This window comes from Pelodiscus sinensis, chromosome 33 (assembly GCF_049634645.1).
Source record: "Pelodiscus sinensis isolate JC-2024 chromosome 33, ASM4963464v1, whole genome shotgun sequence".
Classification (NCBI taxonomy): domain Eukaryota; kingdom Metazoa; phylum Chordata; order Testudines; family Trionychidae; genus Pelodiscus; species Pelodiscus sinensis.
Window position 1 is genome coordinate 2,623,689 of NC_134743.1, and position 27,051 is coordinate 2,650,739.

The 27,051-nt window shown below is 49.7% G+C and overlaps 1 protein-coding gene across 5 annotated transcripts in view; it reads right to left on the reverse strand.

Annotated features, from left to right (window-relative positions):
- Positions 1–27,051, reverse strand: part of LIG1 (DNA ligase 1) — a 39,432-nt gene that overhangs the window by 9,465 nt on the left and 2,916 nt on the right. For all 5 annotated transcript variants that reach the window (XM_075914369.1, XM_075914368.1, XM_006132991.4 and 2 more), the window contains exons 6-23: positions 22,268–22,366; positions 21,293–21,502; positions 19,161–19,284; positions 18,547–18,645; positions 17,546–17,602; positions 17,282–17,454; positions 16,352–16,518; positions 15,755–15,831; positions 15,192–15,283; positions 15,005–15,104; positions 5,542–5,627; positions 4,491–4,606; positions 4,310–4,405; positions 4,007–4,117; positions 3,764–3,835; positions 3,471–3,615; positions 3,269–3,351; positions 1,723–1,875 (exon numbers count right to left, since the gene is read on the reverse strand). In XM_075914369.1, the coding sequence (XP_075770484.1) occupies positions 1,723–1,875; positions 3,269–3,351; positions 3,471–3,615; positions 3,764–3,835; positions 4,007–4,117; positions 4,310–4,405; positions 4,491–4,606; positions 5,542–5,627; positions 15,005–15,104; positions 15,192–15,283; positions 15,755–15,831; positions 16,352–16,518; positions 17,282–17,454; positions 17,546–17,602; positions 18,547–18,645; positions 19,161–19,284; positions 21,293–21,502; positions 22,268–22,366 (2,060 nt within the window). The remainder of the gene's footprint in view (positions 1–1,722; positions 1,876–3,268; positions 3,352–3,470; positions 3,616–3,763; positions 3,836–4,006; positions 4,118–4,309; positions 4,406–4,490; positions 4,607–5,541; positions 5,628–15,004; positions 15,105–15,191; positions 15,284–15,754; positions 15,832–16,351; positions 16,519–17,281; positions 17,455–17,545; positions 17,603–18,546; positions 18,646–19,160; positions 19,285–21,292; positions 21,503–22,267; positions 22,367–27,051) is intronic.

Consider the following 27,051-nt stretch of genomic DNA (forward strand, 5'->3'; position numbering starts at 1 on the left):
ATGTCCCCTCCCCTTCCCCAAGCCTGCTTGCACCACCCCTCTGCACTAGGGATGTAAAGTCCCATTTAATTAGTTAACCAGTTTAACCAATTAACTGATGAAATAGGTGGGATGTACGGGGGTGCTCCAGCCCACTTGGGCTGGAGCAGCCTACCGCCACTGGCCTGGAGTGGATGCCACTTCAGCCCAGCTGCTTCTGGCCCTATGTGGGGTCAGCAGAGCTGGCAGCCCTGCATGGGGTCCTAGTGGGACTGCTCCCTGGGATGCATTACCCGGTAAGCATCACCCTTTAAGTGATAACCAGATACCTGTTAACATCTCTACCCTGCATAATGTCAGCACATAGTTAACATTCTTACCCTGTCCCCCAAACTTTCTTATCCACACTACTTCCCCCTTGCACATGTCTCCCAGATCTGCTCACCACTGCCACTGTCTCCAGTATGCACCTACTTGTGAACAGCCATTCCTTCTCAGTATGCTCACTAAGGATATTAAGGACTAGTTGATTCCCACCGCCCTTGCTGCCTCTATCAGATAGAAGCAGCAAAAGGCTGGGAAGAAGGGGTACTTCAAAGTGGCAGTACCTTACTGCTGAACTGGTGATCAGCTGTGCAGCACTGCCTCTTTGAATGCGGGTTCAGCATTTCAAACGGGCAACCGATGTACAGCTGATGCCCGGCTCAGCTGTGCGGCAGCTGCCCCTTTAAAATGACGTCTCTCTGTGGAGCCTGGGGTCAGCTGGGGACTCCCCAGCTTTTCCCAGGCTCTGCATGGCATTTCAGTGGAACCTGGGATCCGCTGGGGAGTCCCCAAGTCCTCAGCTGATCCCGGGCTCTGTGCAGCATGCAGCGCAGCATGGAGACCGGGATCAGCAAGGGACTCTGACTCCTCTGGTGACCCTGGGCTCTATAGCTTTGAAATGCACTGGGGAGTCTTGTACATTTCAAAGCAGGCACACAGCATGCAGCCTGGAGTTAGTATAGCTTCCTGCTGGCCCCGGGCTGCAGGAAGAGTTCCACATTCCTCCTTTGAAATGTACAAGAGCCCTTGCTGGGTCTCTTGTACATTTCAAAGGAGAAATGTGGAAGTGTCTGTTGACTAGTTGAATAGTCGATGGAAATTCCATTGACTACTCAACTAGTCAATTAACCACAATTTAACATCCTTAATGTTCACTTGCACCTGCTGCATAATCCCCACAAAGCCCACTAATTCCCAGCCATCAGCCTCATCGCCTCACCACCCTCCCCAGGCATCTCCCTGCCAGCACACACATGCTCATCCTTACTTTTCCAGGTATACCCATTTCCTCCCATTCTTGACTTGCTGCCCCCCACCCTCCAATAGCCAGGGGAGTTCTCTCCCCTCTGGCCTGTTCCACTGCCCTCCTACAAATCTAAGACAGATAGCTAAGGGGAAACATTGGAGTCAACCTCCCCCCCCAACTGCCTCTACCCGCCAACATCCCCCCCACAACCCAGGAAGGGAGCTGCTTTCTTTCCCCTGGTCCGGCCCATGAGCAGCGGAAAGCAGAGCTACTCTGCACTCACCCAGAGTGCTTATTGTATTCCAAATCACAGCCATGGGGCACTGAACAGCATGGGAGCTTGAGATTGACAGGAAGCCCAATTTCCAAGGGACCCTTTGGCAATCCCAGCTTGAAAGGCTCCCTGCATCAACCTGGGGCCCAAACCTGTGCAAAGAGCACATGCTCCCTACCTTACAGATGCTCTGGTACTCCTCAGTCTCCTCGTCATAGCACGCCAGCAGAAAGCCACCATACATGCCTGCTCGCTTGCCCTTGCCCAGATAGGCACCAATCACTACCAAGTCCAGTGTGTCACCAACACCTTCCAGGTAATCCTTCTTCAGCTGCAACAGGAGAACCAGCCTCAGCAACAGCATGTATGGGACACAGGGTCTCTCTCTTCTAAGTGTTGACAGCTTCAATCCAGCCACAGACCAAGGGGACTAGCTGGTTGAGAGGGGTGAGGACTCGGACCCAGGCTCTCTCTCTCCTGTAGGGGGCAGCAGCATGATGCAAAGCCACTTCTATGCATGATGGTTTACTGTCCCCATATTATAGGGTAGGGAGCACCAGCTGGTAGGTGTCCCTCAGCAAATAAAATTGAAGAAGGCAGCATGTGGATCTCTCAGTTGATGCCAACCAGTGTCCCCAGAACTAGGCATCTTCTCCCTGACGTAACTGTCCTAGATTGGGGGGGGGAGGGAAGAAACTTTTGATGGGGGCCACTTACCCAGGCAGTTCCCAGCCAGAGCAGTGGGCCCTCAGGCAGGCTCCCTGTCTGCTGCAGCCTCAAGCCACTAGAAGTGGCTGGCTGCTCCATGTGCCTTGTTCTGGCCAAAGGGAGCTAAGAGATAATGCTGGAGGGTGAGGGAGGCAGCATCAGAAGTCTCCCTCCGCCAGGGACACAGAAAGGCATATAGAGTGGCCAGCTTCTTTGAGCACCTTGGAGCTGGTCCCTGGTGGGGTGGCTACAGGCCGGATTCAAAGGCTTGGTGGGCTGCATCTCGCCAGTCCCTGTCCTAGATGGATGTGCTTTGACACTGGGTAGAATCCTGGGGCCCAGAGTATGGTTAGCTGTCTCTTCTCCACTACTCATCCCTCCTTTTCCCATCTGAAACACACGTCTCCTTCCCAGTGTCAGACACACTGGTGGGGTAGCAACAGAGGTGTAGTGGCTGAGTGGCTACGGTGCTCAACTAATATTCCTGAAGGTGTGAGTTACACTCAATCTCGACTTGAAAGGCCCCTCCAGTTCACCCAACTGCCTGATATATTGGGTTAGGGTTGTTTAATGTGTGGACATAATGCTGGTCACATCACTCCTGTGTGTACCACTGGACATATCTTAATTGCATCAACCTGATAAGCCCTTTTTCACCTGCACTGGGGGAGGGGTGTGTCAATGCCTGGAAGGACAGCACATTCAGTCTAGTGACTCCTGAGATTGATAAACTCAGCAAGGAAGCTATGCACAGACCCCAGGGCAGGAGACCAGGAGAGATAAGTGTGGGCTTTGGAATAAACTTGTCTCTTGCTCTCTCTGGGGAGCTGACTATGGAAGAGATGGCCTGAAAATGTTCACTACAGCTTGGCTGGACTTTGGTCTGATCAGAACAGGCTCTGCTTGAGCCTTCCTCTCTGTGTTACACTAAGAACTTCATATGCTGCATGCCACTGACTTCACTACCAGCAAAGTGGGACATGTGATCCTCACTCCACCAGCAAGGGCTTTCTTACCTTCAGCCATTTGTGGGATCTTTTGGCAATCTCGTAAGTGGCATCCACATCCAGCGTCTTGACCATGAGGCCCTCGCAGGAGTCTGCAAGAGAGAGGCTGTTTAGCAAGGCCTGGAAGGCAGGGTGGAGAGTTCCATCTCCACTCACCTATTGCCAGTGCTTAATCCAGTCAGGGCAGTGCACCCAAGCTCCTCCAGCTCACCCTTGATGGACTGGTCAAGAAATTCAGAGATCTCATCCATGCTGCATGTGTCCATGGAGGTGGCAAATAAGAACTCCCCCTCCGTCTCCACAAAAGACTCATGCAGCAGCTGACGGCGCTTGGAGAATGGCTCCTTCACCAGGGACTGCAGGGACATAAGGGCACTGTGCTGAGTCACAGGCAAATGAAGGGACAGAATAGATGGGGCAGATAGCATTTGGAAGGCTGCAGTGAGGTACAGATGGCAGGGATGAGGCCAACAGGGGGACAAGGTGAACAGGCAGGACACTCACCTCTCCATTGAGGTACAGCATGTCAAAGGCGTACAGACACACCTGTACTTTGATCTCAGCAGCTTCCACGTCCTGAGGAGACAGACAGCAGCAGGGGTTACTGCCCTACTCTGTCCCTCCCTGTGAGCCCTACTCTCTTCCACACACCACCCACACTGTGCCACCAGTCCTGCTTTCTTTCCCATCTTGCTGGCTTACCTAGGGACCAGCCCATGCCCATCTTCACAGGAACTGTCCCCTCACCTTTCGCTTCCGTGTGGTAAGGACCTGGAAGGGTTGAATCTGCCTCTTCTCAGCATCCCAGGCCACAGCCTCAGCGTCCAGGATACATGACCGCACATTGCCCTTCTTCACCTGCACAAGGGGATGTCAATGTGTAGAAGGACAGAGGGCTGGCTCATAGTGCCAAAAGCACTGCAGCCCCAGCCTGTATTCCTGTTCCACATCATTCTGTTTCCTGCTGCTTGGGAGAACACCCACTCTTGAAGTGTTCCTTCTTGTTGGCACCTCCCAGCTACTGAACGTCCCCACTCCAATCCCCCTTACCTTGGGGATGCGGCTGATGATGTCCGGGTATTTGGAGGTATTGTCCTCCTGGTTGCGGCTGTAGATGTGCACATCTCCATTCTCCAGGATGTGGATCTGGGAACAGAAAGCGGCACAATGAGAGGTAGTGGAGGCTGCAGGGGGCAGTGCGTCTCCCCATGACTTAGTGTGACATCCTTACCTGGGCTCGCTCTCCATCATACTTGTACTCGCAGGTGAAGGCAGCCTCCTCAAATCGCTTCAGCACCTCCCCAATACCCTTGGTGGGCTGGGCCAGCATGGGTTTCAGCGGGATCCCTAGAGAGACCATGCACTGGAGCATCAGGATCATCAGTTCACGGATGGTAGCAGCATCCAGGGGCCATGGCCTAAAGTCACTGCACACACCGGGCATTGCCCTGCAGCACAGGCTGCCTCACCCCATCCCACTATGCCAGGTAAGCCTTCCACACACACCACACCAGGCCCTGCCCCACAGACCAGTGCTTCCTCACAGCCAAATACTAGGTACTGCCCCACAACAGTGATTCACTTGACCTCCATGCTAACTGCATGCTGTGCCAGGGCCATCCCTACAAGAGGATGGGGTTTGGGACAATCCCCCCTATGCCCATGCACAGAGCCCAGCGCAAACCCTTCCGCCCCTGCTCCACCCTTCCCCAAATCCTGTCCCTGCTTCCTTACCTGAAACCCCCTCCCCTGAGCAATGAGAGACCTGGCATGGGACCTGCCCTCCGCCGCACTCACCATGGCAGAAGGAGTAAGAGTGAGCTGGACGTCTGCTCTACTCCACTATCTTCTCCCAGTCTACTGTGCTCTGCTTCTCCGCAGCAGTGGGAAGTGGAGTGCCCTGAGGCCAGGACACTCTGCTTCCTGCTGCTGCAGTAAAGCAGAACACAGGAATCTTGGAGAGGGCATCAGGGTGGAGCAGAGCAGGCTTCCAGATCACTCTGACTCCCACTGAGATGGGGTGACCCCTGCTGTCGCCCTTCACCAAGGCCCCTGGTAATGCCCCACGCCATACCCATGTTGAGGCAGCTGCCATGGAGTCTGTGGCAACTGCCCCAAACTGTTCAGAGCGCACACTGACTTTGCTCCAGAGTACAATTGAAACAGGCCTATTACACAGAGGGAGGGGTGTAGGAGGGAGGAGATGGTTTATGGAGTGCAGGGGACATGCAGGTGCAGGAGGTGCTAGGTGGGGGCTTGTGACGCCAGGGAGCAGATGGTACCTGGGGTGATCTTGCAGTGCTGTGGCAGGCTCTGCACTCCATGCTCCAGCAGGACAGGCACTATGATGTCATAGTTAGGCAGCTCACTGAAACACAAAAAACAGATGACGTCTGCTGCCAGTCTCCAACGGACTCATTCCCTGCCCTTTGCCCCACTGGGAAGCACCAGGACCTTGCACAGCCCCAGTCTACAGGAGCTGGGATAACAGAGCTCTCTAGCTGGCTCAATGCTGGTGCTTCTGAAACAACTTCCCATATCTCACCTACCACCTCAGTGCTGTACTTGGACATCAATGGAACAGCCCAGGGAAGCCATTCTGGAACAAGGCCACCAGACCCAGGCACCTTTGAAGACTCCCACTTTGTAGCTCTCTCTCTTGGAGCATCACAGAGAATGCACCGTACAGCCAGCATCAGCTGGAGCTGTTAAGGCTACGGACACAGTGTATTCCCTATCTGACATGAGGAGCAGTGTTACCTGTAAGCTGGGCACTTAGATGGTTGCCCAGAAGAAATTCAAATGCGCCCAGCTGATTAGCAGAGTGGCCCACAGCTGGCAGCATATATTTCTATTGGTGCTGCACATCTGCACATGCCTTGGTGCACATAAAATTTATTTCGCTCATGGACAGAAAAAAAAAAATCAGAGGGAACATTGGCAAGAAGCATTCTCTGTGATCAGCAGGGCATCCATACTGTGCCTTCCAGAAAGGGGACAGAAACTGCTACACAGAGCCATTTACATGTCACTACCACACTGGGATCCAGGTGTGATTGTCATTCGGAAGAGGCCTTTTTTCTCTACCCAGCTGCCAAGCTCAGTGTGGTGTAGAGCAAGGTGAGAAAGCTAGCTCTTGGGAATCAGGCTAGCTGGGGACCAATTTATCTATGCTCTTCCTAAGAGCCAGGTAGCATTCTTGAGTGCAGATAATATTGCATGCAGAAAGAAAGAGCAAACAAAAGAAAGTGAGTAGTGGAAACCATGTTTGTTTGCGGAAGCAACTATTCCAAATGCAAAGGCATCCAAGGTCATCTGCACCTTAAGGAAACACTTTTCAGAAGTACTGCATGGCACTCAAACCAGACAGGTAACAAATACAAACTACAAGCTGCAAGGCAGATACAGGGAAGAAGCTCCTAGGAGAGGTGGCTACAGAGCAGGACTCACTGTGTGGTTTCTTTAAATGGATCAAGTGAGGTTGCAGTTAGTAACACAGAGGAGAATGAACACACAGAAGCACTGGAACAGAGCATAACTTCTTGACAGTGAGTGGATTCAAGTCCACAACAGAGTGCATTTCACAAAGCAATGACCCCTTTAGCAAAGCAACACTGGTCACCCCACACAAGGACAGACACACTGGGAGATGGTTAAAGAGCCATAGGACAGAGCAGTGTGCACATACAGATGATCAAAGTGGTGCATGACCTGCCAATTACACAAGAGTCAAAGGTATTCTAAATGGAGCTGGGAGCATGATGAGGCAGGATACAACACATCCCCAGAGTGCCCCATGTGCTGCCACGCAACACACTTAGTGTTTTTGGAAGGAATTCAGATACAAGTTGACACTCCCTGGAACAGACCCTGCCAGCCAAGGTTGTGTGTAGATCCCATGCCCATCACCCACCAGCCATTAGTACCCCTGGAAAAGCCCAGCTTCCAGAAGGTATTCAAAGAGATTTGTCAGTTTAAAGCAATACAGAGATAAAAAAATGCTACACTTTGAGCACCACCTCCACCCTGGGGAACCAGCTGCCAGGGATCAGAGCAAGGTGGCAGCAAATACTACTGTTCTTGGAAGGGGAGGAGGACTGATCCTCAGCACAAGCTCGGAGATTAAGGATTTTAAGAGGTGGGTAATTGACTAATCAAGTTGATACAATTTATATTGACTACACGATTAGTCGATGGGGAAGGTGTTCTGTCCTGGCTCGCACTGATCCAGGAGCTACCCCCGCTGCAGTTTAAATGTAGAAGGAGCCACAGCCGTGCTCCTCCTACATTTAAACTGCAAACCCACAGCAGGGGTAGATCCTCAACCAGCATGAGCCAGGACCACTGCAGCTCTGCATTTTAAATCTTATTGTATGTAAAATGCAGAGCCGCAGCAGTCCCAGACTGGCAGGACCAAGAAAAAAGAAGAGAGACTAAAGGAGCAGCTGGATAAAGGGGGAGGGCAGGGTGCAGACTTGACTCTCCAGACCTCAATTGCCAGCCCTGTCCATGCCCCTTTTGCCTCGCAAGCTCCATGGAGTGAGAGAAACATCAGGAAAAATTACTGACACACAACCAGGCAGAGTAGGAAGGTTAGAGCTCCCCGGGGCTGGAGCAGGGTTTGCACCCCTTGCCTGCCTCTCTTCGCCTCTTTTGATACCTGTGCCTTCCCTCCCTTTGCCTCTTTCTGCGTTTGCAAACCCAGCGTCACCAATCAATCAGGGTGTGAGGTGTGTTGGGCAGGGGTGGGGGGGTGATTGTGACCCGCCGGGCTAGCAAATCTGCCGCTCCCAGCTTGCTCACTGCCTGTAAGTTCCCAGTTGCAACCTACTTCTGTGCACACTTTGCTGTAAGCGAGCCCTGGTTGGGGAGAGAAGGAAGAAAACAAACAGTGGGGGTTCGGCTCATTCCCCATGCGCCAGTGCAAGCAAACAAACCAACCTCCGTGGATTTGGTTAGCCAGGTACAGAATCAATAATTTAAACATTATAGCAAGTGTGAGAAATTTGTTTGCCAGGCTGAGGCGCAAGACGGGGCATTCATTTTGGGGGTTGTGGGGTTAAGTAAGCAAGCCCAGGTCTGGTTTCTAATTCAGTTCGTTCTAATTTGCAGCATGTTTTTCTGCATGCAAGTTTAAAATGTATCCACTCTGGGAAACTGAAGTTGGGGCCACTTCAAATTAAAATCTGCCTCTCCCCTCCAGGCCCCGCTGGGACAAGGGTATGCTGGGAGCCTGTGGAAAACTCAGGCACCATTTCCATTAGTAAATGCCAATCACTGCTCCTGTCCAATGCAGCCATTAATAAATCCACAAGGGGTAGTAGAGCTAGGAGGAAAATGTCCTCCAAGAGCAGCCAGAGACCTTTTCCCCTGCTCGAGTCAGGAGCTAAGCAGCATCTCCACCCCAAGCCACAAAATAAGGACTGCGACCTCCCAGCCTGAAGCCAAAAGTGAGCTCAGGCAAGGGAAGGGCTAGGGAGCCATTTTAAAGCCCTTCTCTGGGAACTAGCCAGTGCTAGAGAAGGGGAAGGAAGGAAGGAAGCAGAGGGGGAGATAACAGGCAAGCAAATGCTCCAAGTGGAATGCTCTGGAGTGCCTAGCCAGGACACAGGGTCTAAACCTGCCTTGCATGGATACCTTTGTCCTGCGTGTGGTGCACAGACACATGTGAGTATCACAGGGCCTATAAGCCCCCTTACTGTGTGATTTATATTGAATCTGCACTTATTTCCCTGGCACCCCCTCTCTCCACCCAGACCCGGGAAATAAACATCCTTGGTTTGGTTCTGCCAATTTCCAGCTGTGCAGCACTCCCATTTAAAATGCTCCCCCCAGCACCAGCTCTGTTCCCTGCCCCTGCTGCCTCTGATATAGAGGCAGCTGGCAGGGAAGGGGGAAGCGAGTAGTCGACTTGACTACCCAATAGGCTCAGGCATATCAGATAGTTAGCTACTCGCTTACATCCATATCTGAGATGACAAACCTTAGAGCTGAGAGAACATAAGAATAGCCATATTGGGTCAGACCAAAGGTCCATCTAGCCCGGTACCCTGTCTGCCAACAGCGGCCAATGCCAGGTGCCCCAGAGGGAGTGAATCGAACAGGTAATGATCAAGCGATCTCTCTCCTGCCATCCATCTTCACCCTCTAACAAACAGAGGCTAGAGACACTATTCCTTACCCATACTGGCTAATAGCCATTTATGGACTTAACCTCCATGAATTTATCTAGTTCTTTTTTAAACCCTGTTATAGTCCTAGCCTTCACAACTTCCTCAGGCAAGGAGTTCCACAGATTGACTATGTGCTGCGTGAAGAAGAACTTCCTTTTATTTGTTTTAAACCTGCTGCCCATTAGTTTCATTTGATGGCCCCTAGTTCTTATATTATGGGAACAAGTAAATAACTTTTCCTTATTCACTTTCTCCACACCACTCATGATTTTAAATACCTCTACCGTATCCCCCCTTAGTCTCCTCTTTTCCAAGCTGAAAAGTCCCAGTCTCTTTAATCTCTCCTCCTATGGAACCCGTTCCAAACCCCTAATCATTTTAGTTGCCCTTCTCTGAACCTTTTCTAATGCCAGTATATCTTTGAGATGAGACCACATCTGTACACAGTATTCCAGATATGGGCATACCATGGATTTATATAAGGTCAATAAGATATTCTCCGTCTTATTCTCTATCCCTTTTTTAATGATTTCTAACATCCTGTTTGCTTTTTTGACTGCCGCTGCACACTGTGTGGACGTCTTCAGAGAACTATCCACGATTACTCCAAGATCTCTTTCCTGACTAGCTGTAGCTAAATTAGCCCCCCATCATATTATGTCTCTAGTTGGGGTTATTTTTCCCAATGTGCATTAGTTTACATTTATCCACATTAAATTTAATTTGCCATATTGTGGCCAGTCACTTAGTTTGGTGGGATCTTTTTGAAGTTCTTCACAGTCTGCTTTGGTCTTAACTACCTTGAGCAGTTTAGTATTGTCCGCACACTTTGCCACCTCACTGTTTACCCTTTTCCCCAGATCATTCATGTATATGTTGAATAGGATTGGTCCTAAGACTGACCCTTGGGGAACACCACTAGTTACCCCTCTCCATTCTGAAAATTTACCATTTATTCTTACCCTTTGTTTCCTATCTTTTAACCAGTTCTCAGTCCATGAAAAGATCTTCCCTCTTATCCCATGACAACTTAATTTACGTAAGAGCCATTGGTAAGGGACCTTGTCAAAGGCTTTCTGGAAATCTAAGTACAGGCAGTCCCCGAGTTACGCGGATCCGACTTATGTCGAATCTGCACTTACGAACGGGGCTTTCTCGCCCCGGAGCTCGCAGGCAGCGGGACCGCCCAGAGCGCAGCGGTCCTGCCACCTCGACCTCCGGGGCGAGAAAAGCTGCTCCGGGTGCCCCTGGTCTGCTGGGGACCGTCTCCAGCAGACCAGGGACACCAGGAGCAAAGCCGCGGAGCACGCAGGCAGCGGACAGCCCAGACGCGCCGCCGCTGTCCCGCTGCCGGCGTGTTCCGCGGCTTTGCTCCCCGTCTCCCTGGTCTGCTGGAGCCCAACAGACCAGGGAGACGAAGAGCAAAGCCGGGGAGCACAGGCAGCGGACAGCCCAGACGCGCCGCGGCTGTCCCACTGCCGGCGTGCTCCGGGGCTTTGCTCCCCGTCTCCCTGGTCTGCTGGTCTCCAGCAGACCAGGGAGACGCAGAGCAAAGCCGCGGAGGACACGGGCGGCGGGACCGCGGTGGTGCGTCTTGGTCCCCCGCCTGCGTCTCCCTGGTCTGCTGGGGGGGGCAGCTAGTACGCCCTCCCCCCCCAGCAGTCCAGGCTTTTCTCCGGACGCCTGTGGTAGAGCAGCTGGGGTGCTGCCGGTTGGTCCCGCAGCGCCGCTCTGGGCGCTACTGGACCAACCCAGCTGCTCTGCCCCAGGCGTCCTGATTCAGCCGCTGCTGGTCAGTTTCAGCAGCGGCTGAATCAGGACGCCCGGGGCAGAGCAGCTGGGGTGCTGGTGGATTGGTCCAGTAACGCCGAGGAGCGGTGCTACTGGAGCAACCCAGCAGCACCCCAGCTGCTCTGCCCCAGGCGTCCCTAAGTCAGCTGCTGCTGAAACTGACCAGCGCTGACTACAGGAAGCCTGAGGCAGAGTTGCTCTGCCCCGGGCTTCCTGGAATCAGCCGCTGATCAGTTTCAGCAGCAGCTGACTTGGGGATACCTGGGGTTCTTAAGTTGAATCTGTATGTAAGTCAGAACTGGCGTCCAGATTCAGCCTGTTGAAACTGATCAGAGGCTGATTCCAGGAAGCCCGGGGCAGAGCAACTCTGCCTCGGGTTTCCTGTAGTCAGCCGCTGGTCAGTTTCAGCAGCGGCTGAATCTGGACGCCAGTTCCGACTTACATACAGATTCAACTTAAGAACAAACCTACAGTCCCTATCTTGTACGTAACCCAGGGACTGCCTGTACACTATATCTACTGGATCCCCCTTGTCCACGTTTGTTGACCCCTTCAAAGAACTCTAATAGATTAGTAAGACATGATTTCCCTTTAGAGAAACCATGTTGACTTTTGCCCAACAAATTATGTTCCTCTATGTGTCTGACAATTTTATTCTTTACTATTGTTTCAACTAATTTGCCCGGTACTGATGTTAGACTTACCGGTCTGTAATTGCCAGGATTGCCTCTAGAGCCCTTTTTAAATATTGGCATTACATTAGCTATCGTTCGGTACAGAAGCTGATTTAAAGGATAGGTTACAAACCATAGTTAATAGTTCTGCAATTTCACATTTGAGTTCTTTCAGAACTCTTGGGTGAATGCCATCTGGTCCTGGTGACTTGTTACTGTTAAGTTTATCAATTAATTCCAAAACCTCCTCTAATGACGCTTCAATATGTGTCAAGTCCTCAGATTTGTCACCTACAAAGGACAGGTCAGGTTTGGGAATCTCCCTAACATCCTCAGCCATGAAGACTGAAGCAAAGAAGTCATTTAGTTTCTCCACAATGACTTTATCGTCTTTAAGTGCTCCATTTGGATCTCGATCGTCCAGGGGCCCCACTGGTTGTTTAGCAGGCTTCCTGCTTCTGATGTACTTAAACATTTTATTACCTTTTGAGTTTTTGGCTAGCTGTTCTTCAACCTCCTTTTTGGCTTTTCTTATTACATTTTTACACTTAATTTGGCAGTGTTTATGCTCCTTTCTATTTACCTCACTGGGCTTTGACTTCCACTTTTTAAAAGATGTCCTTTAATCTCTCACTGATTCTTTTACATGGTTGTTAAGCCTCGGTGGCTCTTTTTTAGTTCTTCTATGTTTTTTAATTTGGGGCCTCTATTATGGTGTCTGAAAAATTTACATGCAGTTTGCAGGGATTTTACTTTAGTCACTGTACCTTTTAGTTTCTGTTTAACTAACCTCCTCATTTTTGCATAGTTCCCCTTTTTGAAATTAAATGCCACAGTGTTGGGCTGCTGAGGTGTTCTTCCCACCACAGGAATGTTAAATGTTATTATATTATGGTCTCTATTTCTATGCGGTCCTGTTATAGTAACCTCTTGGACCAGATCCTGTGCAACACTCAGGACTAAATCGAGAACTGCCTCTCCCCTTGTGGGTTCTTGTACCAGCTGCTCCAAGAAGCAATCGTTTAAGATATCAATAAATTTTGTCTTTGCATCTCGTCCTGAGGTGACATATACTCAGTCAATATGGGAATAGTTGAAATCCCCCACTATTATTGAGTTCTTTATTTTGATAGCCTCTCTAATCTCCTTTAGCATTTCATAGTCACTACTACTGTCCTGGTCAGGTGGTCGATAATAGATCCTTACTGTTATATTCTTATTAGAGCAGGGAATTACTATCCATAGCGATTCTATAGAACATGTTGATTCATTTAAGATTTTTACTTCAATTGATTCTAAATTGTCTTTCACATATAGTGCCACTCCCCCACCTGCACGACCTGGTCTGTCCTTCCGATATATTTTGTACCCCGGAATAACTGTGTCCCATTGATTGTCCTCACTCCATCAGGTTTCTGTGATGTCTATTATGTCAGTATCCTCCTTTAACATGAGGCACTTTAGTTCACCCATCTTATTATTTTAGATTTCTAGCATTTGTGTACAAGCACTTTAAAAATTTGTCACTGTTTAGTTGTCTGCCCTTTTCTGATGTGTCATTCTTTTTTTATGTGAATGTTTTTTGTCTGATCTGGCCCATACTTTATCCTCATCCATCCTGTCCTCCTGACTAAAACCTAGAGAATCTCTATCAATAGTCTCTCCTCTAAGAAACGTCTCTGTCCAATCCACATGCTCCTCCACATCAACTGGCTTTCCCCCCATTTCTTAATTTAAAAACTGCTCTGTGACCTTTTTAATGTTAAGTGCCAGCATCCACTATGGTTTAGGTGGAGCCCATCCTTCCTGTATAGGCTCCCCCCCATCCCAAAAGTTTCCCCAGTTCCTTATAAAGCTAAACCCCTCCTCCCTACACGATTGTCTCATCCACGCATTGAGACTCTGAAGCTCTGCCTGCCTACCCGGCCCTGCATGTGGAACTGGAAGCATTTCTGAGAATGCCACCATACAGATCCTAGATTTTAGTCTCTTTCCTAGCAGCCTAAATTTGGCCTCCAGGACGTCTCTGCTACCCTTTCCTATGTCATTGGTACCTACATGTACCATGACCACCGGCTCCTCCTCATCACTACACATAAGTCTATCTAGATGCCTCAAGAGATCCACACCCTTCGCACCAGGCAGGCAAGTCACCATATGGTTCTCCCGGTCATCGCAAACCCAGCTATCTACATTTCTAATGATCGAATCTCCCATTAATAACAACTTCCTTTTCCTACTGACTGGAATACCCTTCCTTGGAGAGGTAATCTCAGTGCGAGGGGATACCCCAACATCTGGAAGGAGGGTCCCAGCTATGGGAAGGTTTCCCTCTGCTCCCACTGACTGCTCTCCTTCCCTGAGCCTTTCATCCTCCTTAACAGCACTGGGGCTATTTGACCGAAGGTGGGACACTTCTACAGTATCTCGGAAGGCTTCATCTACGTATCTCTCTGCCTCCCTCAGCTCCTCCAGTTCAGCCACCCTGGCCTCCAAAGCCCGTACATGGTCTCTGAGGGCCAGGAGCTCCTTGCACCGAATGCACACATATGCCACCTGCCCATAGGGCAGGTAATCATACATGCTATACTGAGTGCAATAAACAGGATAGCCCCCCCTCTGCTGCTGGGCTTCTGCCTGCATTCTCTCCTACAGCTACCTAGGTTATTGATAAGGTTTCTAGTTAATCAAAACTTCCTGATTTAAAACCTTTAAACTAAACTATAACGAATGGCAAGCGTACCTTGGCCCCTACCCACTCCCCTTCCAAACTCCTTCTCAAAACTCCTGTTTGCTGCTCCTGTTCACAAACAGGAGAACATTGCCCTGCCACAGCCTGCCCAGCCCTTACACCAACAGTGCTGGAGATACAGACTAGCTCCCCAAGCAAGGCCATGCTGACCTACTCAATGCTCCAAGAGCAGCAGAGCCTCTGGACAGTCAGGCTGGCCCACTGCTCACCCTACATGCCATCTCCAGAGCACAATGCTGGGTCCCTATCACCACCTCTGGGGAGTCCTGCAGACACAGATGCAAGGCTTGGTGTAAAGAACTCTATGTGGCTGTGGCTCTGCCCCCACCTTGGTATGGGTAAGGATGGCACTCACCAGAAAGTCTGTTTGAGGGTCTGAGTCTGCTCCTCCAGCCAGGCTTTGCGTGCCTCTGCAGATTTGCCCTGGCCAGCATCCAGCACCTCTGGGGGAAATGCTGCAAGAGAAGCATACATCACTTCCCATTCACATACAGCTCCTACCAGGGTACCCAGCTCCACAACACCTTGCTCCATGAACTCACCTTGTCCTGGGGGAGTGAGAGACACAGCATGGGCAATGGCTGACAGCACTGACTGCTCCGCCAGCCCAATCCTAAGCTTCCCACCCAGGGACCTGGAATACACAAGCGAAGAAGAAAGAGACATCACAGGGCTATGGTTCAGGACTGAGGGGCACTGATGGAGCTGGCAGGAGGGGTGAAGGGGAGATAAGGGCTGGAACAGCAGTAGTATGACCATAGGGATTGAGGGAGCCAGCAGAGCTGGTACAACAGGTGGCTGCAGGTCCTGACTGAAGGGTACTGGCAGAGCTGGGGGAGGCAGGGATTCCAAGGCTGGGATAGCAATAGGTTGTGAGTGGGACTGAGGAGCACTGGCAGAGCTGCAGGTGGGTAGAGTGCAGGGCTGTGACAACAACCTGCTGCAGATTGAGACCCAGAGATAGCAGCAGAGCTGTGGAGAGCTCAGGACTCGGCTGGAAGATTCTGGCAGAGCCATGGTGAGCAACTCTGGCTGCAGCAATGGCATGGTGACCTGACAGTGGCCTTGCCAGGCCCTGGGAGGCAGGAGGGACAGCATGACTCACCGAGTGATGTAGCGAGCTTCCGAGTGCCGGCAGGCCACAAACAGCCCTTTGATGATGTCAATCTTCTTGTTCATTGACTGGTGGGGGAGGGGGAAGGACAGACAGCCCAACTGAGTCAAGCCTGGGCTAAACACACATGGGGCCAGGGGGTGCTACAGCATCCCCAGCCTGGCTGATCGCTACAACCTCTGCTTTGCCTTTTGCTCCCACATGGTCTCCATTCCCTTTGCCTATCTTCTCCCCAAGCCAATCTTGTCCACACTGTAGCTAGGCCCTTGGGAAAGGGCTGCATTACAAATAGAGCCTCCTTTCCTCATTAATTACATGGGTTGCAGGACAACACCCTAACATAGGAACCATGATGTAGAAAGGAGGAGCCAGCCTGGAGGCAGCCATGCCTCCCCAAGACAAGAGTCTTTGGCAGGTCCAGGCACACATGGTGCACTTCACCCCTTCTGAAGGCCAGCCCCTCTAGGCATAAGTGCTCTGCATGTCCAAGGCAAAACTGACTATAGCCCTGCCAAAGGGACATGAAGTCAAGTCACAATGGCCCAAGTTCACCAGCTCCACCTACACAGGCAGCCTAATCCCACTCACAGCACTTCCTGTCATCCTGGCAATCTCCTGTAGCTTGCTGAAGACCCCGGCAGCACTCAGCTTGGGCGGCGTGAACATGGTGCGCTGGTTGCTACGGCTGCTCTCGGCTACCAAGCCCAGATCCCCCTTTTCCTGGGCCTCGGCTTTGATCTGATCCAGCTGGCGGCCTGCAGGCAACAAGGAGAAAGGGAGGTTCCCAAGCTGGCAGCTAACCCACCACACCACAATGCCCCCAGGACATGACTGGCCTGACCTTCTTCCCCCACCCCTCTGCTATTCCCCAACGAGCAGGCCTGCTGCTCAGTGCAAGCTGGGGATGCCCAGGCCCCAGGGAGGGCCAGGTCAAGTTTAGGGCCCTGATCTCTCCATAACTGGATGCTGAGGACTATTTCCCTCTGGATGTGCCTAAAGCAGGCAATGGCAGGACACAGGCAGTGCTGGGAGCAGCCCCTTAGAATTGCAGTCTGGCCTCTTCAGACTACAAAAACAGAAGGGATTTCCCAGCCAGGCTGTCACACCCTCAACCTATTACACACACCAGGAACTCTCCCAACATACAAGTCAGTGCAACTACAACCACAGTGCAGCCTGTGCATGTGTCAGTGCTTAATTGGAAAATCTCAGCCCTAGCACCCTAAAGGGAGACTGAGTCTGGAGACACAGAGAGACCAGCACCAACAGCACCTGGCGTCATGTGCTCTGGGAAGGAGGATGCTTACTGGGAGACAGCGTTGGATCTTGGCAGGTAGGTACACTATTGGCTACTGTGGTAAGTCAAAGTGAGCATACCCTATGCCAGTGCCATCATGCCTATAAGCAGGTGGAAAGCTGCAGTATGGCCAGGAACCCACCGAGGAGCTGCACAATCTATACCCAGTCAATAGGGTTGAAGGCCATAGCACAGCTAGGAGACTGCTGTTTGGTGCGCACCTGTTGCCTGTGCAACAGCCTTCATGAGGATGGTCTCGCCAATGCCCAGCTCCAGACCCTTGTAGGCAGGGCCCAGGCGGTTAAGACAGAGGTAGATGCAGGGCAGGATGTCGGACGGCGACAGGGCGATCACTGAGCGGAAGAGGTTGCTCAGGGTCTCAATGTTCTTCAGTCTGGAACACATACACAGAATGGTGGAAGAGTGTCACCCACTGCCAACCCAGCCTAGTAGTCCAGACACAAGCAGCACAGTGGGGGTCTTACCGGGCAGACACCTCCTCGATCCGCTCAAAGGTCCGAGCCACAGCCAGGTAGGGGACCCTGCAGAGAGACACACACACAAGCCTGCTCAAAAGCAGCACCCCAGCACATGCTCTCTCCCTATGATTTAGGACTGGTATGGAGAGCAGTGTGGATGGAGCCACAACTCCTAAGTTCTTTTCCTGACCCTAGCAGAGGGTCTAGTGGCTGGAACTCAGGCAGCTGGGAACCAGGACTCCAGGGTTCTGTTGTCCGCCCTCCTGTCAGCTCTCTTCATGTTCCTAGGCCTATTACCTAGTTCAGCAATCCCATCCCTTTACCCAAGGAGCTTGCTGTACCTGCAAGCGTGACAAACTCAGAGCTTTGGATCAGGCCAGGCCATCAGACTAAGGTGCCACACCCAAGGTTCACAGTGCAGATCTGTCTGCTTTAGGAGATCTCACAGATGAATCTCAATGGAACACAAGCCCTCGTACTTTCCCGTTTCAAAGTCCCATCACTTCTCCTTCAGCTTTTTAGGCCCAGTCCGGTGCTTCCCCTTCCCAGTACAGGCACTCTGCTGAGACCAGATGTGGCACAAAGGAGAATGGGGACAGATCTGTGATTTAGGGATTTACTAGTAAGCATCATCCTTAAAGGGTGATGCTTACCAGTTCCAGTTAGCCAGTGGGGGCTGGAGCAATTCCCTGTGTATTGCAGCCAGAGGGCTGCTTGAGGCCCATCAGAGAGAGAGGCTGATGCAGGACTGGAGCAGCCCCTGCTCATGGCAGGCCAGGTCACCCCCTGCCCAACCCCCCTTTAATTGGTTAACTAGTTAACTTGTTAAATGTATTCTTTAACTAGTAAAACAGAATTTTACTTCCCTACTATGATTTGGAAAGAGCCCTGATGGCAGGAAAAGCACTCTGGTGTGCATCTCCTGTTACATTTCTTCTACCCCCACAAGGAGCAGAGCTTGCAGGCTTCATAAGGGAGCACTGCCCTCTTCTTCATGGACTATTCACCTCTGACCATGCCCCCAGCAGGCATCCTGGAATGGATTGTAGCTGCTCTTCGAAGGATTGTACTCCATGGGGTCCACTGGCACAGCTAGCTTGGAGAAACTGGAAGAAACACAAAGCCAGAGAGACAGGAAGTCATCAAGCCCAGTACACAGGCTCCACTGCACTGGTGTTATTGGGAGTATTCCAACAATTCACTTGCACTAGCATCTCCAGCGAGGGAACCCAGCATGGGTAGGTATAGACACCATTACCACATGGATCAAATAGGCACCCATCTGCGCCAATGCCCCCATGGGGAAAGCTGCTATGTCACAGAAAGTTGTGTGCACACACAGGCCCGGACGCAGCCTAGAGCATGTGTTGGTTGGGACATGTTGCCTTTGCAAGAATTGTATTTCGTGGGTAGCAGAGTGGTGGTGGGGGGACACTTAACTTGATGCTGCCTCATACTGTCCCCAAAAGGGGTCATGATTGCCAGAAGTAGGGAGAAGGCTACTGCCCCTTCTAGGGAGTGCCATTCCATACAGGTATTGTCCAATAATGTGTCTGCTCCCACTGCATGGGTGGAGCACAGCCCCAGGTAAAGGAGATGCTCCATGGCCACAGCTCCCTACCTGCCAGCTCTGCCATCATTCCCATCACTGCTTGCTGTCATTGAGCTAGTTGGGACAGATGGTGGCTCCACTGCTGCATGTTTATCTTCCTTTCCTTCCTTTTCCACTGGCGCCTTCTTGGGGGCTGTGTGGGATTCAAAGGGCCAACACACAGCACTTTATTCACTGAGGGAAAGCAGGCCCACCTGTCTGCAGAACAGACACCGACAGGGAACCTTTAACATTAGGCCCCTCTCTCCTGGTCCTGCATGCCCTGGTTCTCCACACCCACCACCAGATCCACCCAGATTCAGGACCCCTCCCCCAGATTTGCTTATCCTGGGGTTCAGGATGACTCCTTGCCCTTATCCAGGACCAAAGTTCCCTCTAAATTTCCATCCATTAATTTTGTTATGCCCAAAACCTTGCACTAAAATCAAGGTAATGTGTCGATGATCACTATCAGTGCAAACAAAAAGCCTAAATATAATATACATTTTAAAAAGTTGCCATAGCAATTACTCCAGCCAGGACAGGTTAGGCATTTTCAAACTCACGACTCAAAAAGTTAACTGTAAGCATAAGAGAAATAAAATTATGAAAACCACAGACCAGTCCAGAAACTAAAACAACACTATTTAGAAAGGATAATATTACAGAGAATATATATGCATGAAGTACCAAGAAGTAACACTGTCACGAATCATGGGTAGTGTGAATAGTTAGCATGAGTGAATTAACAGTAAATGAACTGAAGAGAGGCCATGCTGAGGTCCAGACAAGAGCCTTGGAGGATTGTGGACTTGTTTACAACTTCAAGAAAAAGGACTGTGTGAAATAAAAGAACTGTGTATGTATGTTGAGGTAGTGTTTCCAGCATTTCCAGATAAGAAAAAAGAACAAGGGAAGAATCTAACCAAGGACAGACCATTGTTTCTCACTCGTGGTGAGACAAGAAAACTTGGGTGGTACAAAAACCGGGTGTTTCTGGATTGGTCATGGACACACCAGTAAGAAGAAGGGGGTATCACTAACGGACATCACCCCACCTGGACTGTGTGCCACCAGTGGATGGCATCCCACTGGACTGGCCCCTGCCGAGGGGATATATACCACACCATTTTGCCCCACAAGTTGGAGTCCATTGATTCGGCATATTGGCGTGACGTGCACATCGGACTTCCGCCTCAACCAAATTAACCAACATTACATGGGGTCTGGCTAGCTCCAGAGGGTGAGTGTGTGTGTGTGTGTGTGTGTGTGTGAGTGTGTGTGTGTGTGTTAAATTGATTTAAGAATTAGGCTGCTAAATTGGGTTAAGGATTAGATGTAGATTGTTAATTATTCCATTTAAATATTGCTTTTAATACCTTTTAATACTTGTGATACCTTTTAATGTCTTTTAATGCTGTTTTAATTGCTTAGTACTAAATATACATATACATATAGAGCTTTTAAAACTGCTCCTAAATTGCATGCAATAAAACTTGTTAAAGGTATGTGTAAGATACTGTGGAAGACTCTTTCGTTCTGTGAATGTTGAACCAAATGCACATTGGAATATGGCTTGATCAACCGGATCACAGCGCCCTCATGTGACAACACCACCGCAAATATGTATTGGGTGGTGAGTGTGTCAGAGACAGAGTGTATGCATAGTGTGTGAGAGAGACAAACTGTACATATAAGACACATGCAAACAATGTGCGCATTGGCTGCAGGGTAAGTTTATGGAGTCTGACCATATGCTGTCTCTTTAAGGCACTAACACACCAGAAGGCTGGTTGTTCAGACTGCAGCAGCTCTCCTGCTCCTGAACCCCTGTCTCCACTCCCCTGCTCTGCAGAGATAGGGTATGGGAGGTATGGGAAGAGGGGGGTGGGAGACAACCTGAGGTCATTTCCTATATGGAAACTCCAGATCAAAGAGCTCATTTGGCGATAGTCTGACCCCACGTACTAGAGGCTGAGTTCATATACAGGGGAGGAAGCTCTGTTGCAGCTATACTGTGTCCTGCGTTGGACACAAAGCTGAGAGTGGCAGACAAGGGAGTGAATGATTATGCCTTATTCTGGAAACTGGCTCACCAAGTCCAGCCCCCACCCCATGCTAGGGGTTCTGAGACCATGTGGCTACACTTCCTCCACACTCACCAAAGAAGCTGGAGATGGCTCTGGTGGTCTGGGGTGGTTCGGGCTGCTTCTGGATTCCCCCTTCACCTCTGTCTTCTCCCTTGTTCACAGCCACCTCTTTCAAAGTGTCATTATCTTCAGCCATTTCCATCTCAGAATGCTGACCTTTCACCTCTTGCATTTCCACATCTTTCTCTTTCTTTGCTCCCCTGCCTGCCTCATCTCCTGGACCTGCAGCAGAACACAAATGTACAACCAATCAGATACATATGGCACAGAGACCCCATGTTCTGGCATCCTACTGACCCATGTAGCTGGGGATAAGGAGTGAGAGTCAATCCCAGAGAATGGCTTCTATTGCAGCGGTTTTCAACCAAGCATATGCATACTCTGGTGATAGGCAGAAGTCCTCTATGGGGTACATCAACTTAACTATACAGTTGCTAGTTTCACAACAGGCTACATAAAAAGTACTAGTCACATCAGTCCAAACTAAAATTTCATACAATAACTTGTTTATACAGCTCCATACACTACAGACAGCTACAAGTACAGTATTTATATTCCAATTGATTTATTTTATAATTATATGATAAAAATGAGAAAACAAGCCATTTTCCAAGAATAGTACTTCAGTTATGGCTGATTTTGTAAGCAAGTCATAAGTGAGGTGAAACTTGGGGCTATGCAAGATAAATCATACTCCTGAAAGGAGTAGTCAGGAAATGTTGATATCCACTACTCTACCAGATGCACACAGCAAGTTTACTGCTGCCACCTCCTGGCTGCAGGTATGGTAAGGCAATAAAGGCTCCTGTGTACGAGTATATTCAGGTCAAGGACCCCAAGAAAAGGTCATGCAAATGAACCTGCAGCCAGGAAAGACAGTTCCTGGGCATCACTGGCAGCGGGACCTTCTGGAAAGCAGCAGGAAATACCCAGGGAAGGGAAGTCCAAGATTCTGCATTCCCAGACTATTTGCTGGCACAGTCTCACCTTGTTGCTCTCGCCATCTCTTGGCAGTTGGCTCCTCATGGCTGTTGTTCTCTCTACTGATTGTCAGCTCCATTTTGCGTTTGGGGATCTGTTTGCGAGCTGAGGAGTAGAGATTAGAGTCAGTCTCTTGTAAGATACTGGAAAGGGTCTCTGGAGTCAGCTCTGAGCCCTTAGACCAGGACAAGCTATAGGAAAAAGGGGTGTGTGGAGTCCAGAGGTGCACAGGTGCCGAGGTGCAAGAGTAACACAGGGTTACAGAGAGCAAGCCAAGGCCAGCACAGTGACGTTTAGCACCCAATGAGGCCAAACTTATCCAGAGGCCCCTCTGAGCATCATGCAGGGCACCTAAAGCCAATTATCCAGCTGACTTCAGTGGAGTTTGGGTGATCAGCCCCTCTGAGAATGAGAACAGGTAGGCACGCAAGATCAGGACCCTCGTGAACACTGAAGTCTGAATGATTTGGGGGCAGAAGGAAGGCATATTTTGGTAAACTCAGAGAGCTGGTACATAAGGTCCCATGGGAAGCAAGACTAAGGGGGAAAACAGCTGAAGAAAGTTGGCAGTTTTTCAAACGGACATTATTAAAGGCCCAAAAAGCAAGCTATTCCACTGTGTAGGAAAGATAGAAAGTATGGCAAAAGGCCGCTTTGGCTTAACCAGGAGATCTTGCATGATCTAAAAATCAAAAAGGAGTCATATAAAAAGTGGAAATTAGGACAAATTACAAAGGATGAATATCAGCAAACAATACAGGTATGCGGGGGCAAGATTAGAAAAGTAAAGGCACAAAACTAACTCAAACTAGCTACAGAAATGAAGGGAAACAAAACGACATTCTATAAATGTATTAGAAGCAAGAGGAAGACCAAGGACAGGGTAGGCCATTGCTCAGCGAGGAGGGAGAAGAAGTAACAGGAAACTTGAAAATGGTAGAGGTGCTTAATGACTTCTTTCTTTCCGTCTTCACCAAGAAGTCTGATGATGAAGGAATGCCTAACAGTGAATGCTAGTGGGAAGAGGGCAAGTTTAGAAGATAAAATAAAAAAAGAACAAGTTAAAAATCACTTAGAAAAGCCTGATGTCTGCAAGTCACCAGGGTCTGATGAAATGCATCCTAGAATACTCAAGGAGCTGATAGAGAAGTTATCTGAGCCTCTAGCTATCATTTTTGAAAAATCATGGAAGACAGGAGAGATTCCAAAAGACTGGAAAAGGGCAAATACAGTGTCCATCTATAAAAAGGGAAATAAGAACAACCCAGGAAACTACAGACCAGTCAGATTAACTTCTGTGCCAGGAAAGATAATGGAGCAAGTAATTAAGGAATTCATTTGCAAACACCTAGAAGATAATAAGGTGATAGGTAACAGCCAGCATGGATTTGTAAAGAACAAATTATGTCAAACCAATCTGATAGCTTTCTTTGATAGGATAACGGATCTTATGGATAAGGGAGACACGATGGATGTGGTATACCTAGATTTTAGTAAGACATTTGATATTGTCTTGCATGATCTTTTTCTCAATAAACTAGGCAAATACAACTTAGATGGGGCTACTATAAGGTGGGTACATAACTGGCTTGATAATGGTTCTCAGAGAGTAATTATTAACAGTTTACAATCATGCTGGAAGGGCATAACAAGTGGAGTTCTGCAGGGGTCTGTTTTGGGACCAGTTCTGTTCAATATCTTCATCAACAATTTAGATCAGGGCTACTCATCACGTGGCCTGCAGCCCGTTTGTTTGCGGCTCGTGGTGTGGTTTGGGTTTATGTGGGGGTCAACAGGTGGCTCGCAGGTGGGATCCTTTGAACATGGCCTCCACTGGAAACACGCTCCACAATGGCTAGTCAATATAATGGTCTTCTGTTTATATGCATTTTAGTAGTTAAATTCCTGGACTGTCATTACTCATTAAAAATAATGTCATATGGGTGGAAATCTGGTAAATATTGCATTTTATTAATATCAGCAGAACTGACTTAAATGGGGCTTGCATAGTCTGTACTCTTGCCTTAATCTTTGTATTCATGCCTGTCAGTGTGAAAGAAGCTATTTGCATGTATATGCAACCACACTTAAGTTGAGGCCCTTGGCATGTGCTTGTGAGTTTCACTGTGTCCCCTGGGGCTACCAAAGTTTAATAGCCCTGATTTAGATATTGGCATAGAGAGTATGCTCATAAGTGTGCAGATAATACCAAGCTGGGAGGGGTTGCAATTGCTTTGGAGGACAAGGTCATAATTCAAAATGATCTGGACAAATTTGATAAATACTCTGAGGTAAATAAGATAAAGTTTAATCAGGAAAAATGCAAAATACTCCACTTAGGAAGGAACAATCAATTTCACACATTCAGGATGGAAAGCGACAGTCTAAGAAGGAGTAATGCAGAAAGGGATATAGGGGTCATAATGGACGACAAGCTAAACATGAGTCAACAGTGTGATGCTGTTGCAAAAAAAGCAAACATGATTTTGGGATGCATTAACAGGAGTGTTGTGAGCAAGACATGAGAACTCATTCTTCCGCTCTACTCTGCGCTGACAAGACCTTAATTGGAGTATTGTGTCCAGTTCTGGGCACCACATTTCAAGAAAGAGGTGGAGAAATTGGAGAAGATCCAGAGAAGGGCAACAAGAATGATTAAGGGTCTAGAGAACATGAGCTATGAGGGAAGACTGAAAGAATTTAAAGGGCCTGTTTAGTATGGAAAGGAGAAGACAGAAGGGACATGATAGCAGTTTTCAGGTATCTAAAAGGGTGTCTCAAGGAAGAGGAGAAAAATCATTCTCTTTGGCCTCCAAGGATAGGACAAGAAGCAATGAGCTTAAACTGCAGCAAGGGAGGTTTAGGTTGGACGTTAGTCTTTCCTAACTGCTAAGTTACCTGCCAAAAAAAGTAAGACTTTTCCTTAGTTGCACTAGAACAGTGGTCTCCAACTTTTTTACACACGAGACCACTTTTTAAATGTCAAGGCAAGCCAAGATCTACCCCATCCCCTCCCCAAGACCCCACTTCTTGAGGCCCCAAACTCTCCATAATTTGCTGTCCCCAGCCCTTACTCACTCTCACTAGGTTGAGACAGGAGGTGCGAGCTCTGGGATAGGAATGAAGGATTTGGATGAGGGAAGGGTGAGAGGCGCAAGCTCTGGGAGGGAATATGAGTGCAGAAGGAGGTAGAGAAAGGGATGCTGGCTCAGAGAGGGGACTCCAGGCTGGAGTGTGTCAGGTTAGGTGGAAAGTTGGGGTGCTGGAACAAGCCGCAGGCTTGTGGATGTAGGGGTGCAGGAGTTTGGGCTGGGGTATATGAAGGATTAAGGGCAGGAGGTGCTGGGTGTATGATGGGCTCAGGGCACAGGTTTGCAGTGTGTGGATGGTATAGGAGTCTTGTGGCACAAGACTGGGGAGATGGGTGGTGCAGGACTTTGGGAAGGTAAAGGGCTCAGAGCAGAGGGTTCAGATGTGTGATGGCCTCAGGGCTGGGGGGTGCAGGAGTGTTATGATGCTGTGGCCAGACGCAGGCTTGGCCCCAGCTGGGGGCTTGTTGGCCAGGCTTCTTTTTTAAATAAAATATTATGTCCAACACAAAACATTTCAGTATTATTTTTATTTATGGGAAGGGCAGAGAACCTGTTTTGGGTCAGGGGCCACTGACCCATAGAAAAAAAATCAGTCAGGGATCACACAAGTGAGATGAAAAAAAAATCCCTCAAAAAAACCCAAGCCTCACTGATGTGGCCCCAACTGAGACACTTCACTCCCCTGGCACTCTAGCCCCCTGGGGAGGATAAGTAGGACTGAGGTTCAAAACCTCAGGTCAGATTAACTCTTCTGAGGTTCCAGGGTTAGTGGATTTTGTGGGCCCCTCTACTCTCTGAGCTAGGGCCAAAAATGAGGGATCCAGTGTGTGGGACAGGGTTCCCAGTGAGTGGGATTGGGATGCAGAATCTGGGTGGAAAATTGGGCACAAAAATCAAGCTGGGGTAGGTGTCTGGCCAGGAGGGAGGGGGCAGGAGTAGGATGCTGGTGGGAGGTCTGGCCAGGGAGCACAGTGCTGGTGGCGGTCTGGCCAGAGAAGGGGCAGGGGCAGCTCGGCCTGTTCCTGGGGGTCTCCAGGGATGAGGATCTCTGGGGTAGGATCTGCATACAGCGCTGGAAGAAGCGCATGTGTGGTCCTTTATGAACTCCAGCCACTCCAAATTGTACAGCACCATCTTAACTACCCCCTCACCGTCTTCCTGGAACATGGGGAAGGAAGTGAAGACAAGAAAGCACATGCGCTGTTGTGGGCGTGGAGACAGGGGGGTGTCCTGAGGCTCCAGGCCAGATCTGGCACACAACCTCAGGACTTCCCCCTCATGCCGCACGAAGCTGGAGCTAGCACTATTTTTGTGGGAGGCTGTAGCGCCAGCACGGGCTCCTTGTTGGAGGTGGTGGGGAGTAAGCGGGGGGCTGGGAACACTGCCTCACGATCAACTGGTAGGTGACCACGGCTCTAGAAAGAGGTCACGTGTGTGTGTTGGGGAGTGGGGAAGGACAAATGCAATTGCCTCCCTCCCAAATTTCCTGCTTGACTTGTACAGGGCTCAGTAACACTACAGAACCGGCTATCCTCAGCCTGCCCCACCTTCATGTTCTCACTCTCTTCCCTCCCCCCCGCACCAAAATCTGAAACATCTCCCTTGTTCATAGTCTTCAAAAAGCAAGCAAAACAAAGATTCAGGTTAGATTGATTTGCTGGGAATAATTCAAGGCAGGCAAGGATCATGTGCAGTCTG